Genomic DNA, 16,443 nt, shown 5'->3' with positions numbered 1-16,443 from the left:
CGCTTAGATGTACAAACAAGTAGCTAAATCTAAAGGAATTAGATGAAATTGGGAGTCTAGCACAGACATTTTTCACACTTACCAGGAACGCCACAGGATGTGGGACACTTCAGGCCCAGGAAGAGAGAAGGCTGAATTTGCAGGGTGTGAACTGAAACAACCCTGCAGGGCCAGCCCAAGGAGGCTTCCTTCCCTTCACAGTATGCCTAAAAGTGACTTTCAAACACGGTATGAGATAGAAAAGTACATCACTGCCCTACAGATGGGGAATAGCGAGACCACGGGCTGACTTTCAGAGATGCTGCTGCAATTCAGCCATCGGTGGGAGACAGAGGGCTGTGCCCAGGGTGAGCTGACTGCAAGGACTCAAATCAGGAATTGCCCAGCACCTTGAAAAATAAAAATAAAAATCTCTCCTGCATGACTCTGCCACAGTCACACGCTCGTTGCAGAGCAGAAAAACTAAACCCAAGCCTTGTCAATGGGTTTAAGCCTTGTCTTGGGACCAGAAACCCAAGACTCAACACCCTTCTCCCTCCAGCACAGCAGAGGGGCCGGCGGGCACAGGCAGGGATGCTCAGCTCCCTCGCTGCCTCCAGCGGAGCAGAAACACCCATCCGCACGGCATCTATTATGCACAAGTCAAAAACACAACAACGAGTGAAACCACGTTAACATCTCTGCATTATTTAAAATGCTCCAGTCATAGAACAGCACTGCAAACTCCCACACCATCCTAGTACAGCACCAGTCCCATCTTTGTTTCCTAAGGGCCTTTCCAGGCACATCAATCCCTTCTGCTATCTCAGATCCTGCTGCATCACCACTATCGTATTAACGATACGCTTATCTCATTCCACCTGAGGATATTGTATTAAAAAAAAAAACAAAATCCCTTTAGGAGTCATCATCCTCTTGCACAAGTAAAATATTATTTCAGAAGAGAATGAGAACGCAGCCCCGGTGATGCAATCGTTATGCAATTACTGGGTGTGATGTAACGGGAAGGAGAAAAGCTCCTTCCTCCAGGCTGCACGAGAAGTTCAAGCAAGTGTTCAGGGCTCCATTCCTGCTTGTGCTTTGCAAGAGCAATAACTGGGCGAGGTTTTCTTACCCCTTGCCTTCTTGCCCAGCCCCTGGGGTCTCACTGCACACCACGCCAAGGGAGAGGCACCCAGCCAGCCTTGTGCACGTGCTGCCGAGGGGGCTCCAGGTCCATCCAGGGCACCCTTTGTATGGGAAAGTCTGGGAAACACTTTTTCATATCCCTTTAAAAGCTGCTCCCCAGCAGCCAGCAATCTGGAGCCCACACCCAAAGGAGCTGCTGGATGCTGCGCGCTGGGGCTCACCCTGCCTGGGAGCAGGACTGCACGGCCCCAAAGCCAGCACCCATCAGCGGGACAACGGCACAGAGCAGGGGTTTGGCTGAGCCTCAAAGCCAACAGAGAGGGGCTCTGGCTGCGGCCCCTCTGCTCCCAGATGGCCAGAGCAACACGAGGATGATGTGCTTTGCTTTCCAGGCCTGGGATTGATAAACTGCACTCACAGCGCCACGCCAATGCCTGTGACAAGCAGCAGCGCTCAGACAGCCTGTCAGGGGAAACACGCCCTCTCCTAATTCTTCCCGTAGACAGCAGGCAAGCAGAGGTCAAAAAGAAGCACAGCTTGCACTGCACTGAACCACTGTGGGAAAGTTCATTATTGCTCCCAGATTCGTTTGCAAAGCTTGCTCAGCCTGGGTGCAAAGCCTGCGGCTGGCGGGAGCCACCAGAGCCCTGCTCAAGGGAGGAAAGCAAATGCATCCATCCCAACGTGTGCGCAGTGTGCTGCATGGCTGGGGACGTTATAATGCCAGCATGTCCAGGGAAACACCAGCCAATGTCTTCCTTTTACTTACAGCTTACCCACAAACAGAATATACGGCATATTTTGTTCTTCGGGAACAGGTGACGGAAGCATCAGTCAAGTTATTGAGATAAGGATTCAAGTTGTACTTCTAATTAACTCTGATGAGACAGGAGTCAGACCACAGTAATTTCACTTATTAGCCCAACAGTTGTACCCAGCCCGTGTCAGCGTGTCTTCACAGGGTAGCAAACGAACACTGACGGGCTGAAGCAGAACATCACGCTGGAAATCGATGCCGTTTTCAGGTGTTGTGGGCAAAGTGTGGGCTCTGTGCTGCAAGCACCGCTGTACGCTCAGGCTGAGAGGTGTTTGCAAACCCACCTGGAAAGGGAGCTCGCTGCTGATTTGCAGGACAGGCTGACGGGCTGGCAGAGGTGCTTACAAAAGAGTGCTTGTCACACAGATAAGGCAAATGAAAATTTATGAAAATTCAAAGCTGGTGGGGAGACGGAGAGAAACTGGAAGGGAGCCATGCAGAAGCAATTCCCAGTCCTGACACAGCCACAGCACGCACGGTGCAAAACCTGGACCCATTCCTCTGCTCCTGACCAAAGCACAGAGCAGCTGCTGGTGCTCTCCTAAGGCTGTGGCTGCAGATCTCAGAGGTCCTTGTGCTCACACCAAGGGATGAGCATCGTGGGGACCTGCTGCAGGTAACAGCAGGCTCCAGATTTTGCTGGATGCAAAGCCAGACACACAGATATCATCAGCTTTTTAGCACAAGCTTAGCTGAATAGCAGAGCGCAGTGGCGTTATCAGGAGGAAGGGGATCTTACAACACGAGGATCTTCCCTGGATGGGTATAGTTGGCCCAGACGACATAGCCACAGGTAGCACTGAAATAAGGGTCCCCATGGCACAGCGTGCAGTTTCCCTGGGTGCTCACTGCTCCTGCATTCGCTTTTATTCCACCAAAGCCCCAGCTTTCCCCAGGCTGAACAGCTGTGTAAACCTGCCTGGCCTCCAAAAAGGCTCCGCGTGAGGTTTTGAAGGACTTTTCTCCCTGGTGATGCACACAGAGAACAGGATGAGGTCTGAGCCATGTGAGGGGAGCAAGGCCATGGGGCCCCCATCCCAAAAAATGCCTCCTCCCAAAAAACTCCTCCTCCATCCGCTGGCACTGTCTCCCCTGCAGCCTGACGGAGAGCGAGGGGGAGGTGTGCTGAGCCCTGCCTCGTGCAAAGAGCTTCCCCTTCTGCATAGCTAATCCTGCTAGCCAGGTATTGAAAACAGAGCGACTTCCATGCTAATACTCACTCCCAACAGAAATTATGTCACTCTCCAGAAGCTTAAATTACAGGTTTGCTGCCTCTGAGCATTAGAAAAGCCCCAGAATTAAATCCTTTGCTACCAGAGTACAACCAGGACCTACGGCAGGGAACGTGTTGCTTGATGTAACAGGGCAACCTGTGGGGAGCAGCCAGTACAAATTGCCACTGGGTTCAGGGTGGCAGCCAGAAAGGCTTTCATAAGCAGAGATCACCTACAGAGCAGCACAGCAATGATTAAACACTGGTTTCTGCATCCCTGGGAACCATAAAGCGAGAGGGTAGGATCACACGGGCTCACACAAAACCGCCCGAGTTCCTTAGCTGAGCATAGGTCAAGGGAGGATGAGAGAGCGAGGCCTCGGGTGGCTATCAGGTAAAAGGAAACAACAACTGCAGAACTGACTCAGCCCTCAATCGACGCTTTGGGTTTTAAAGAAGTCCTCCATCATGGGATGGAGGCACGAAATCTGGTTTGTAAACAGGATTTATGAGGACTGATGCAGTCCTCGCTGCTGCCTTTGCCACGAAGATGCCTTAGTCAGGGACGTTTATTATCCTCTCCCCACTCTGCCATAAAGGACTGCCATGAAGAAGAACAAACACAAGATAATGAAGCTCTTTACAGGATAAAAAACAAATCCAAAATAATTCTGTATCTCTTGAAAAAAAATTGGAAATGTCTAGACAGAAGGAAGACAGAATTGGTCTCAAATGTATTAATTCCAAAAAGAAGCTGTACCCCTTAATTCAGGGAAAGAGACTGAAGTCTGCTCCTCCTCAGAAGACTTTCTCCAGCATTACCTCACGCTCCCCATGCCTCCGGCATCCTTTATCCCGCCTGCGATATTTATAACCAAGAGCAGGGGACTGAGATTTGGGTCATGGCCAGAGCTGCGGGCATTGCAAGGTGCCCCAGCCCAGTGCCCCTGGGGAACTGGGCCTCACTGGGGGAAACGAAGAAAGGAATGGGAGAGGTTTTCATCAGTCTGGGAGCTCTGCAACCAGAGCAGACCTGAGGCGGTGGAGGTTTGGGATGCTCTCTGCTTTGAGAAGTGACAACCATGGGGACAGAGGTGCCGGCCCGCAGGCCCTCTCTGCTTCCCCTCTCCCCTAAATAAGCAAGTTAGCGTAAGACTTTCACTCTCAGGGCATCTGGGCCTCAAACCCATCTTAACAACTCTATGGGATTTCAGGAAAGAAAACTTCCTAAAGGCTGTCTGAAATAGCTACAGAGAACCTGAAGCAGCCAACCAAGAGAAAAACACAAGAGATGGAAGCTCACTTGGGTAGCCAGAACAGAATTGACAGTGCACAAAAATCCCTCTGTGAACCCAAACCCTCTTCTCCTTCACGGACCCTGGGGAAGTTTCCTCAAAAACCACCTGGTCAGGCCCAGGGTTCCCAGTCTGTAACAGCAGTATTTTCCAGCAGCAACTGCCCCAGGCAGCCCCCTTCCATGCCCACCCAGCCTAGGGGAGGCCCTTACCTGACAAGCGTTGTAGAGCAGCTGATGCTCGAACTTCTTGATCCCCAGAATGTTCTGGAACATCTCGTAGAGCTGCTCCTTGCTGAGGATGAGCTCGGAGGCCGCGCTCGCCGTCATCCTGGCCTGCTGCTTGCGGGGATCCTCCTCGCCACGGTAAATGGCGTCGAACTTGGCCATCCAGGAGCTGAGCACCGTCTCCTTGCTGAGGCCGTCGATTTCGGGCAGGCTGCGCACCCTCTTCTCGATGTGCTTCTTGAAGACCTCTCGGGAGTCGTTCGCCGAGCACCCTCCGCTCTGCACCATCCTCGCCACGCGGTCGCTTTTCAAGAAGACCTGCGGCAAAAGGGGTGACTTGAAATGGTGTCGCTTAAAAAAATAAATCCCCCTCCTCACTCCAGAAGCAGCAAAAATTGGGTTTCGCTGCTGGGAAAAGCACTACCTCATCGCCAGGGCGCTTTCCCACTCAGCAACCAGATGTTGCCAGGCTGACAGAGGCTTCATCTGCACTTTGGGAAGCGTAATGAAATCAGGTGAAGCTTCTGCTTTGTGTCTGCTAAAATGGACACGCTGTGATGCAATTAAGACTTCGCACAACGTTACGGTCACACTTTGCCAGATACATAAATGCCCTTTGGGAAAGCTGGATTATATTTTGTTCTAGCAAATGTTTTAATAAGAAAGTTACCGTATAACAACATCCACCTGGCCAAATGCTGCCCTGTCACAGGGAGCCCCGTCAGCCTACTCAAGCTAACAGCATCGCATTGATCCACAGTGCCAGGCACTGGAGAGACCTCTGACATAAGGACCAGACTTCTATTTAACAACTCAACTGGAGGAGATCTTTGCAGGCTGCCCGGCTGTTACAAGATGAGAGGAATAAATTAATTAGTCTAGTGTCAATGTTACCTTCAGTTAAATAATGTGCCCAAAGCTTCTCACATTCCCTGGTCTTTCCAAGCCAATCAGCACTGGAAGAGCACCAACAAACCCCCAGAGGGACAGGGATGAACTGCCCGGTCTCTGCACGCTGCAGGTGAACATCAAGACAACTCAAATCATCACAAGGCACACAGCATGTGGCACGGCCACCGGTGGAGGAGGCCAAATCCATCCCAGCGTTGCTGAAGCAGCACAGGATGGGTCAGGGCAGCTGCAGGCTCCCTGGGGAGGCTGTGCAGAGGGAACTGCCTGCCAGGCACAGGATGCTGACAGCAGGAGGGAGGGAGAAGGCATTCAGTGGAGGTGCTCTTTCTGCTGTGAGAACAGCAGAAGGGTCGAGACATAAAAGGGCCCTGCAGAGCAGGTGATCCCACGGGAACAACGGAGAGCCAAAGGATGAGAGAGGGACAGGGGGATATTGTGTTGGCTCTTCTCTCCCAAGCCCTGAACAGAGAAGAGCAATCAATGCCTAGCAAGAAGCGCTGTTTTATTAATGATGCTGAGAACTGATGAATGCGGCTGGCTGGAAGAAGCTGTGCCAGCACAGGGGTGGATCTGTCGGCTCTTAATAATTAAAGAGTTCAAGGATGACCTAAGGACATGGTAGATTTTTACACCACTCAGCAACATGGCACTCCGTGTTATCAGATGCTTTCTGGGAACTTGTTTAAGACCAACAATCCTATGTTTACCCCTTCATAGGAGACTTAACTGGGGAACATAGCCATGCAAACATGTTCAGGGCAAGAGCTTCAAACACATCCCTGACCTAGCAGGTCATCTTTACCTCTTTCTTTCTCCAACAAAAAGAAAATAATTCCCTAGGCAATATTTGAAGAGAAGAGATCCTATCCTGCACTGATATCCTGAACAGAGATGTTCAGTTTCAGCTGAGAAAAAAACAAAACCAAAACCAAGTTCTGGTATTTTCCAAGCCCAAGGCTCATCATGCAGCTTTATAAGTCTGTACCTAAATGCAGATTTCTAGATAGCGTCTGTCCAAGGGACAGGTACTTGCACAGAGCTCTGGTGCTGAGGAAGACATACGCAGCCATGCTACAACTGCACGCAAGCTGGAAGTAAACTGTTGTAAATGAAAGGAAACCGAGAGTTAAAAAGAAGTAAAAGTTGCACTAGGGGACAGAGCGATGCATCATGTTTTCTGTGGCCTGCATTAAGTAGGACAATGCCAGTGAAGTGTCCTGTTGAGCTGAAAAGGGACAGTTTGCAGACATCTAGTTCTGATCAGCTGTTCTTTTTAAGTTTGATTACTTGATGTAATTACATAGCATAGGACTTCTGGAGCTGGTCAGGACATGCTTTTAGCCAGGGCCACCAGGGAGATGGAACGTATTTTGTCTGTTTTTAAGCAGTTTCATTTTCCTGCCCAATAACCTTATCTAAACAGATTATGCTGCTCTTATATCCTAAAGTGCAGCTCACGCCATCTTGAAAACTTTCTCTAAGAGCATCTGCTCAGCGAAGCCGTGATAAAATGATGATCCCTTGGCAATTTCTTTTCTGATAAGAGATGTAAATTACTCGCAGCTTCCTTCCTGTACAGAGAATGATGGAGCAGTAACTATTAGGCCAGTTTAATAGAGTTAATCCAGGGATAATTTGTGCTTTCCTAACACAGAAGCAGCTGTTACCATTTTTTGTTGTTGTTTTAGAGTTAAAATTCTCTTCAGTTTCAGTATCTGATTTTGGCTCTCTCTTAGATCCCACTTCCACGGAAATATTTTATGTAGACAATTCAAAATCTTCACCTTTTATGACAGAATAGCTCTAGGGAGAAAGAAAAATGTTTTGCAGAAAGGCTAGCAAAAAAAAAAAAAAAAATAAGCAGTGCTTCTCATACAAATTACAAGCACTGATTTCCTTCAAAAACAGAAGCTCTTTCCTTCTGAGAAAAGATCTGAAAGGCAGCATTAAGGGCTGCATACAAAGAGGTGAGAAAAGAAAGACAGACATAATTATTCTTTTCCACAATTATGAAGGATGTTTCACATTACTTAGTGCCATCTAGTTTTTGTAGATGTACATCCCTGTTTCTCCCCCTTTGCTTTAGAGCACTTGTACGTGCATGCAAAGACTTGACAAAAAGAAAAGACTTTTGCTGAAAATCTCAAAATCTATTAGACACAACACAAAAGCTTCAGCAAGAACTGAATATGCTGCCCATTTTTAATTGGTGTTTTTCATAGAGAGCACACGACATTTATTTCATATTGCGCTATCTTTCCTGTTTTTAAGTAGGCTGTTAAAAAAAACATCAGGAAGGTATTTTTCAGCTTAAAAGGGCGATCTTCTCCATAGTCAAGCTATGACAAGCTACAACACAGAGAATGGGGTTGCCACTGTTGCCTTATGGATGACGCATCTCCAAATGCTCATCCTTACAAACCTTGTGATGTATCAGACATCAAACAGGAGAAGCCTTGTGCTTGCCTTTTGTTTGTGCTTTGTTGACAAAGAAACCATCAGTTCAACATTTGACCCAGTCTGTGGGTAGAGGTGAGACCAGTGATTCACATGCATAGTGAAATCATCTCTCCTTACCTCATAGTAGCTCTGGACAGCATTTATAAAGGCTTCATCTGCCACAATCTGGGTTTCTCCATTGAGAAAGGCCTGGAAACGATCTTTGATTGTCTGGAGCTGCTGCTTACTTATCTGCAAAACATGCCAAAGGGACAAAATTAGTCAAGAAAGGATTATGTATGAGGAAAGAACAAATGAGTTCTTCATCAATATCTTATCAGCATGCTTATGATGCGCATTTTTGCTCTCCTTTGAGGACAGCAGCAATAGTGAAGAGTCACCCGTGTGTCCATAAACCTGTGTACTCTTCATCCTGTTCATTTAAGAATCATGAGCACCAAAATCATCCCGAACATCATTTCTAAACAACTCTGCCACCACAAAAATGCATGCAAGTTACTACTTCAGTACTCTGAAGTCAAAAGCAGACCACTGTGTGTGTGCTTGGAAAAGTGTAAATATTTCACTGCAGTATTTTCCCCAGTTACCATCTCCTCCCCTTTCAGGAGATGAGGTTTAATCTCTGACCTGGAAGCCCTGTGATTTGGCTGCAAAAGACAGCACTCATCAGCACTCTGGGGTCTTGGCCTTTACTCTTGTTTTTTTTTTTTTGTTTGCTCATTTCTACTGGCTTGTCATGTAGGAAACCCCATTCAAAACCAATGGTGAAAGAATTTAATGCCATTTAGTGCCAATTCAAGGGCAAACCTGCTCTCCTCATCCAAGCGAGGACTTTCTTTACTGTGTCTTTGCTGCTCAGAACAGTTTCTGTCCAGCACGCAGCTGGTACAACTCACAAGACAGTTCTAATTTTGGCACAACGACACCAACAGAAGGTTTACAGAGGTTTTTTTTCAGCCTTATAAGATAACATGCTATTATTTTGCCAATTTATCTGCTGGTTTAAAAACAGATACAGTAAAAAAATAAAAAAGGAAAAGAAAAAAAGCTTTTTCAGTTTGTTGCACACAAAGCCACAGCAGGTATGTAAGCCATGTACCAGCACTCCCAGCACAACCTCTTGAGATGCAGCTAACGCTCGTGCTGAAGGGCTGCAGGGATTTAGCTGTAGTTGCATCAGCTTTACTACATGGCTACTTCAGGCTTGACAATAAGAATTAACTTAGACAAAAGAGAAGGAACCAAACAAGATGTATATGTGACAACTTCAAACTGAAAGGAAAAAGAGCACAGCTAAAGTCAGAACAATTATTTACTAATGACCAAAAGGTGTAGAAAAGGGTAAAAGGAGTGTTTTTTTCCTCACTTGTATGCCAGCAGAAGAAACAAGCCCATTAAAATGAAAGAAAAAAAAATAATAATGGCTTTAATTGTCCAAATGGCTTTGAATAAAGTATTAAAAACTACAGAGCTCTAAGTGACTAGAGCATAATGAAGCCTGGTAAACACCACTAGTGATGAAAAGCAGGAGAGGGACCACTTGGCAAACGCACCGATAAATAGCACTAGATCGAGACGATGCGCCATGCGGGGCATTTAGGGACCGTGGCAACGAACACCACGCATGCTGATAATTAATTCTGCAACCCCACGCTGAGGAGGGTTAGTGAGCAATGGCAATTTGATGCGATAATCTGGGATTAGTTTATCCTGGCACTTATGGAGAGGTGTTCATCAAAGTGACATAAAGCAAGACTCAGTATGCTCTGCTGCAGAAAACATGGAACAGCCTTTGCTGCCCTGTAGGAGCTGGTACTAAGGGTCATTCCTACCCACAAAACAGCAGCCTAGGAAGCACCTGGACTAAATAGGGTCTGACACACGCAACGAGGCTCAGCAGCACTAGGGCTTGGGCAAGCATCCTCCCTCTAAACCAACCCACCTCGGTCTTGGTCACGGTCTGCAACAAGCCCTGCAGAAAAGCACTGCCAAAAGCCTCTGGCTTTAAGGCTGGCAGGATTTAATTTTTGTATATAAGAGCATACCTGCCATGTCAGGCACCTAAAACCCTTTGTGGTATTGCCAGGAGCATGATAGATACCATGAGCTCTTGAGCAATGCACACGGCGTCAGATGTAAAACAGGCTCCAAATCCATCTGAGCTGATGGAATTGAAAAGAAAATCGGGCCAGCAATAAGACAAGCCATAAACAATGTAGTGATCAAGTGGGAGATACCTGTGGGAAGGAGTTAGGTCTGTTTTTATTAAGCATTTAATTATCTGGAAGAGGAGAAAATCAGAATGTTAATTAAATGTATTGACGATATTGCATTAGCAACCCTTGTGAATGTCAAGCAGGAACAATGAAAGAAAAGAGGCCGTAAGAAACTGAGAAAAATAGGAAAAGTGCAGGTAACATTGAAGTCAATGTATTGAGGCACAAGGGAAGCTGTACTAAGACCAAAGATTTCCTGAGCTAAGGCTTTTCATAAGAGATTTTTTGACGATGTGCATGACATTTTTATTATTTTTTTCCAGGTTATTTCTCAGGACAACCTCCACAAGACCTTGCGTGTTCAGTTTCCATAATAATATGCAGCAGCAATACTTTCTGCTCCTTCCTCAGTATTGAATGGGTACCTTCAAAACAAATGATGCTTCTTGAAATTCCTAGAAGCTCCCAATACTCATCTCGCACATCAACTCCCGGGGGTGGGGAAATGAATCACCGGGTTTTTCTCAGAATCACAGAATCACAGAATCACAGAATTTTCTAGGTTGGAAGAGACCTCAAGGTCATCGAGTCCAACCTCCAACCTAACGCTAACAGCCCTCCACTAAACCATATCCCTAAGCTCTACATCTAAGCGTCTTTTGAAGACTTCCAGGGATGGTGACTCCACCACTTCCCTGGGCAGCCTGTTCCAATGCCTCACAACCCTTTCTGTAAAGAAGTTCTTCCTAACATCTAACCTAAAACTCCCCTGGCTCAACTTAAGCCCATTCCCCCTCGTCCTGTCACCAGGCACGTGGGAGAACAGGCCAACCCCCACCTCTCTACAGCCTCCTTTAAGGTATCTGTAAAGAGCAATAAGGTCGCCCCTGAGCCTCCTCTTCTCCAGGCTGAACAAGCCCAGCTCCCTCAGCCGCTCCTCGTAGGACTTGTTCTCCAGGCCCCTCACCAGCTTCGTCGCCCTTCTCTGCACCCGCTCAAGCACCTCCATGTCCTTCTTGTAGCGAGGGGCCCAAAACTGAACACAGTACTCGAGGTGCGGCCTCACCAGAGCTGAGTACAGGGGGACGATCACCTCCCTAGCCCTGCTGGTCACGCTGTTCCTAATACAAGCCAGGATGCCGTTGGCCTTTTTGGCCACCTGAGCACACTGCTGGCTCATATTCAGCCGACTGTCCACCATCACTCCCAGGTCCTTCTCTGCCTGGCAGCTTTCCAACCATTCCTCTCCCAGCCTGTAGCTCTGCTTGGGGTTATTGCGCCCCAGGTGCAGGACCCGGCACTTGGCCTTGTTAAACTTCATGCAGTTGACCTCAGCCCATCGGTCCAGCCTATCCAGATCCTCCTGCAGAGCTTTCCTACCCTCAAGCAGATCGACACACGCACCTAACTTGGTGTCATCTGCGAACTTACTGAGGGTGCACTCGATGCCCTCGTCCAGATCATCGATGAAGATATTAAAGAGGACCGGCCCCAGCACCGAGCCCTGGGGGACGCCACTAGTGACTGGCCTCCAACTGGACTTGGCTCCATTCACCACGACTCTTTGGGCCCGGCTATCCAGTGTCATTTCTATCAGTGTCATTTGCCTCCTCCTCATCCCAAGCTCTAGGCAGATATTTTCCACATCCGTGGCAAAGAAAAGCCTCTCTGAGCACACCTTGCGTACAGCATGGACTGGTCCATGGCTAACAGGACCCTCGGACGTCCATCCCCGCCAGACTCTGAAACAGCACTCGTGTATCGATCTGTGTCCCGTCACTGTTAGGGATGTTAGCGAGAAAGTCAATTCCAGCCAGAATTAAATTGCTTTCATGCTAAATTTAGTTTCTGCAGCACTTTCTGTTGCAGAAAGTCAGCACAGGAGTGGATGGGGGTAAGACCTGCAGGAAAATGAGCCCTGTCTGACATGTTCCACATTCAACTTTCTGCCTACGCTACCCCAACCCTCCTGTGTGGGCTGGCAGATTCCCTGTGCAAGAGGAAACCCTTGACCAGCCCTCCGGAGGTGCCACACGCCAGTGCCACCTTCTTGGACCACGCATCTGCTGCTGGGGGAGCTGCTCCGCGGCTGGAGGCTCTGGCACAGCCCCAGCACCACACCTCAAAGCCCTCGAGCAGGGCCTTCAGGCACAAGCTGTGCCACCAACCCATCCGCAGACTTACAAGGGCACGTCCCTTGAACACTCACCTTGAGGCTTAAGTGCTTTTAATTCTTTATTATTTTAATTCTTGCTATTAGAGGCCAATGACCAGTTAGAAATCCATATACCAGAAGCCAACAGCTTCCACAGATCCAGTAAGACCACGAAGGCGCCAGCACAAAGCCCTTCTCACCTGGCTACCTTCCATACCATGCCTGCAAATAGCAGAAAGCAACAGAACGACATCTTCATTGAAGAACAGCAAGACAACATCACAGCCACCTGCACTACCTGAGCCAAGAGGTCAAATGCTGCTTGGTTGTAGCCTCAACGTGTGCGGGGGCAGAGCCTCCCTGCAGCTGAAACAAATACAAACCCAGGTGCCTTCACCTGGGAGAGACAGAGCCAGCAGTAAGCAGGAGCACTGTAGTGGCCAGCAGAGATTTATTCTGATCACCCTCCCTCTCTTTTCCAGCCCTCACTGCTTTTCCCACACATTTGCAGTCTGCGACAGCCACCGAAGAAGAAATAGCAGTCATTTCTGCACGACAGCAATTGCAGGATGCCCTGCTTGCATAGATTGACTCGGACCCAAGCGAACTCCCCCAGGTTACTGCTGCAGCGTGGTTATGCAGTACAGGGTCTCACAGCCTTTATCTGTCTGAAGCACAAGAGTACTTAGGTTGCCAGCCACACACGTGCATATTAAAAATGCAACGAGTTGAGCCAGTGATGATAAACTCCTGGCGCTGCTATCCGGCAGGGCACCCACGGAGCTCTGGCATCAGCAGGTAAATGCAGGGCTCTTATGAAAATGGTCAGCTGAGATGTTCCCTGTAACAGCATCCGTTCTTGGGAAGAGCTCATCAGAGACCAGATGATCGTGGCACCCAAATGTTTCTGACTGTCTTGGTCTGACTTTAAAGAAAGAGACACCGTGTGCCCAGCACAACCTGGTGACCTCAGACACGGGGTGGAACAAATCTGGCATGTGCCATGTCCCTGCTGTGGTTTTAAGCAAATCACAGAGACAACTTCTTGAATTTGCTTGGTGCAGACCTCAGCAAATGGCACACCAGCCTCCTCAGGACAAGCGCCGAGCAGCAGCTTGCTTTCTCCGTGTTATTTTTGCACGTACTCCATCTGCCTCAGAGCTGAGCACAAACCTGAACGCGGGGAGCCAGGGCACCTTCTCCAGAGCTGTTCCAGCCAGCGAACAGCTGGCATTCAGCACCACGCGTTGTCTCCAGCCTCCTTCGCCTACACCGTGGGAGCACAAGCGTTGCAAAGAGGAGCTGTTTGCAACAGAAAAGTTCCCTGACAAGGAAGTTGCACATGGCAACATGCCCTGTGAATGCACACCCTCCCCAAAAGGCTTTGCTGTCTGAGCGCACAGTGGTACAGCTCACCAAAGGTCTACAACACACCGTAACACATTACACCTGGATTTGGGGTTTGAACCTCACACTGTGTCAAGGATGGGTGTTAATCAGTCTGAGAGTTGCACGCCTTTGTGCTTTGAAAAGCCTCTGCACTACGACAAGCTCTGCAGATTTTCAGTGTTTTAAAGTGGATTCTCAAATCTGCATGTGCACAGAAACAGTGACTTGCACTCACGGGACAGTTGTCTTGCCAGGCTCTGCATGATAAACAGTATAAAGCATCCAAGAACCACAGGCAGCACGCCTTGAAAGCTGATGTAAAGGAGAGTTTGATAAGGCTTCATAAAAATCCAGCAGAACTGTACGCCGTGAGCTAGGCACCCACCTGATGAACTCGATGATGGCTTTGTACAAGTGCCTCTGAACCGAGTGTGCCACAGCCCCTGCTGCACAGCAAGGAACCACAGCTCACCACAACACACTGCTGGCTTCAACATTGGTTGGGGTAAGCATCAAACCACACAACACAGCTCCTCGCTAATGTCAGTGAGGTGAGATCTGGCCAGTCCAAATCACCCCGAGGACCTGAACCAGCCCCTGCGGACCCGGGTGTTCCTGCATTTACCCGCTGGGGTTTACAGCCTGGGAGCCCTGCAGGCATCACCCACGCCTCGTGAGAAGCAGCTCAGCTGAAGCCTGCAGGTAATTCCCTCTGGAAGCATCTCTGCCTTTTGTCTCGGAGAGATCAGCTTGCAGCACACGACCACGAGCAGCAGAAAACTCTTTCTCCTTAGGCCGCCTGCTGTTTGGGTACCACTGCAAGGAGGCATAGTTAGCTGCTCAGCGTGCTGTTGTTCCGGGTTTGGTTTTGTAACATCCAATAAATATTTTATTACTCCTCAGCACCAGGTAATTTAGGAAAGAGCTAAAGCAAGCTTTTGAATGAGCATCCCTCAGCATCGCTGTTTCCGCAGTCAGAAAACCGGCCATGGCATGAGCTCCAGGCAGGGCAGGAATGTGTTGGGGGGAAACCATCTGGGGGCAGCCCTGTCCTTCTCACAGCACCCCCTGAAGGGGTCAGACCAACCACTTAACCTGGCCGAGCAGCAGGAAGATGCTCAAGAACACATCTGCCACCGCTCTTTTATCACATTTACACATGCCACTAGATCTCCAAGCGCCTCCCCCGACACGTTGCCTCCAGCCTCCCCACCTGCCCTGCACCGATGGTGCCAGCACGTCCACAGAGCCCAGGAGAGCAGCGTCTGAGCCTTGTTTCTGCGCCCCTTTCCTCCTCAGAGGGCCCTTTCCACACGCTGTATCGTCACTCCAGTTCTGATCCCTTTATAATTAGTTCACTATCAGGAGCATCACATTCCCTAAATGATTTCTGCTCGCACAGTGACGAGGAGAAGCACCACTCTGAGCTGTAGGTGCTTTACAACATTGCCAAGCTCTGCACAGTCAACTCCGAATCCCACCAGCACCCCAAAAGGCACCCAGGGGCTCAGCAATGGGCACGACAAGGCAGGAACAACCCCAGCGGGCTGCTCTGCAGCAGGAAACCACAGCACGTTCTCCTGGCACTGCTGCTGCTCCTCCTCTGATGGGAGAGGGGACCCCAGGGGGGTGACTCACATCCCCAACATTTGTCTCCTTAATTGCAAACCCTCCTGGGCAGCCGTGGCTGCTCTGCACGCTGCTGAACGTCGCCGGCTTTCTGCTGGCTCCATAAGTGAGCAGCATTAACTGGCGGTCTCGGGGAACTTTTCCCAGCTGCCCAGCGATGTATTTTACTGTTGTTTCAGAGAAGTTTAATATTTGTTACCGGAGAGCTCGTTGTGCTTTGCCTCCTGACAGCCACAATCCGTCTTCCCAGGGATGCCAGGCTGGCACGTCCTCTTCCCTTGCAGGCTGTGTGGAGCGCCGTGCGCGTGCCTGGCTGGCTGTAAAATTCCCTGCTCACAGTCGCTTGATTTATCGGCTCCCCAACACCGTGGTGCAGAGGGGCTCTGCAGCACCGTCCCCAGGTGTCAGCCACTCACTTCTCTGGGCCCTTTCCCTTCTCTGAGATGAATGCCTGGAGATGGGGCTGAGGCGCTACGGGAGGGAACTGCATCAGTCTGCTCCCCTTGGCACCCACGCGATGCCACTCATTGCATCGAACAGCCCCAAACATTCCTCTGCAGGGGCATTTTCAAGTGCCTGCTCCGATTGCCCTGATATGCCTCTAGGAGCATCCCAGGAGACCACTTTGGCCTCTCAGCAAGCCGCAAGTGGGCAGCCCTTGGTCTCCAGAGCAGACAGGGCTCACCCAGCTGCTGTGCCCCTCCTCGTCACAGCCTCAGAGGCAGAGGACCAGGCAGGACCCCAGCAGGCTGCCGTGTGCTTGTGCCCCCTCCTGCCCCAGGAACCCCCCCCTGGGTCCATCCAGCCTGCCTGCCCCCTCTCCATCCCTCCAGACGGATACACCAGCCAGGGACTGAAGCAACCCCTCACTTAGGCAGCCCAGCAATATAAAAATTACTTCCCAGCCCAACCATAAACATCCACTTCAGCAACATGAGAAAATCCAGCAGCTGCCCCACGGAGCGCCCACCCAGCCGCTGCCCTAGCGCAGCGCCTCCTTTC

The 16,443-nt window shown here is 49.6% G+C and overlaps 1 protein-coding gene across 5 annotated transcripts in view; it reads right to left on the bottom strand.

Moving 5' to 3' along the window:
- The window catches only part of CADPS (calcium dependent secretion activator), a 196,588-nt gene that overhangs the window by 153,566 nt on the left and 26,579 nt on the right, over positions 1 to 16,443 (bottom strand). For all 5 annotated transcript variants that reach the window (XM_084530730.1, XM_084530733.1, XM_084530732.1 and 2 more), the window contains exons 2-3: positions 8,170 to 8,283; positions 4,666 to 4,998 (exon numbers count right to left, since the gene is read on the bottom strand). In XM_084530730.1, coding sequence (XP_084386856.1) covers positions 4,666 to 4,998; positions 8,170 to 8,283 — 447 coding nt within the window. The remainder of the gene's footprint in view (positions 1 to 4,665; positions 4,999 to 8,169; positions 8,284 to 16,443) is intronic.

This window comes from Aythya ferina (genome assembly GCF_964211825.1).
Source record: "Aythya ferina genome assembly, chromosome: 10".
Classification (NCBI taxonomy): Eukaryota; Metazoa; Chordata; class Aves; order Anseriformes; family Anatidae; genus Aythya; species Aythya ferina.
This window is presented reverse-complemented; position numbering and strand designations above follow the sequence as displayed.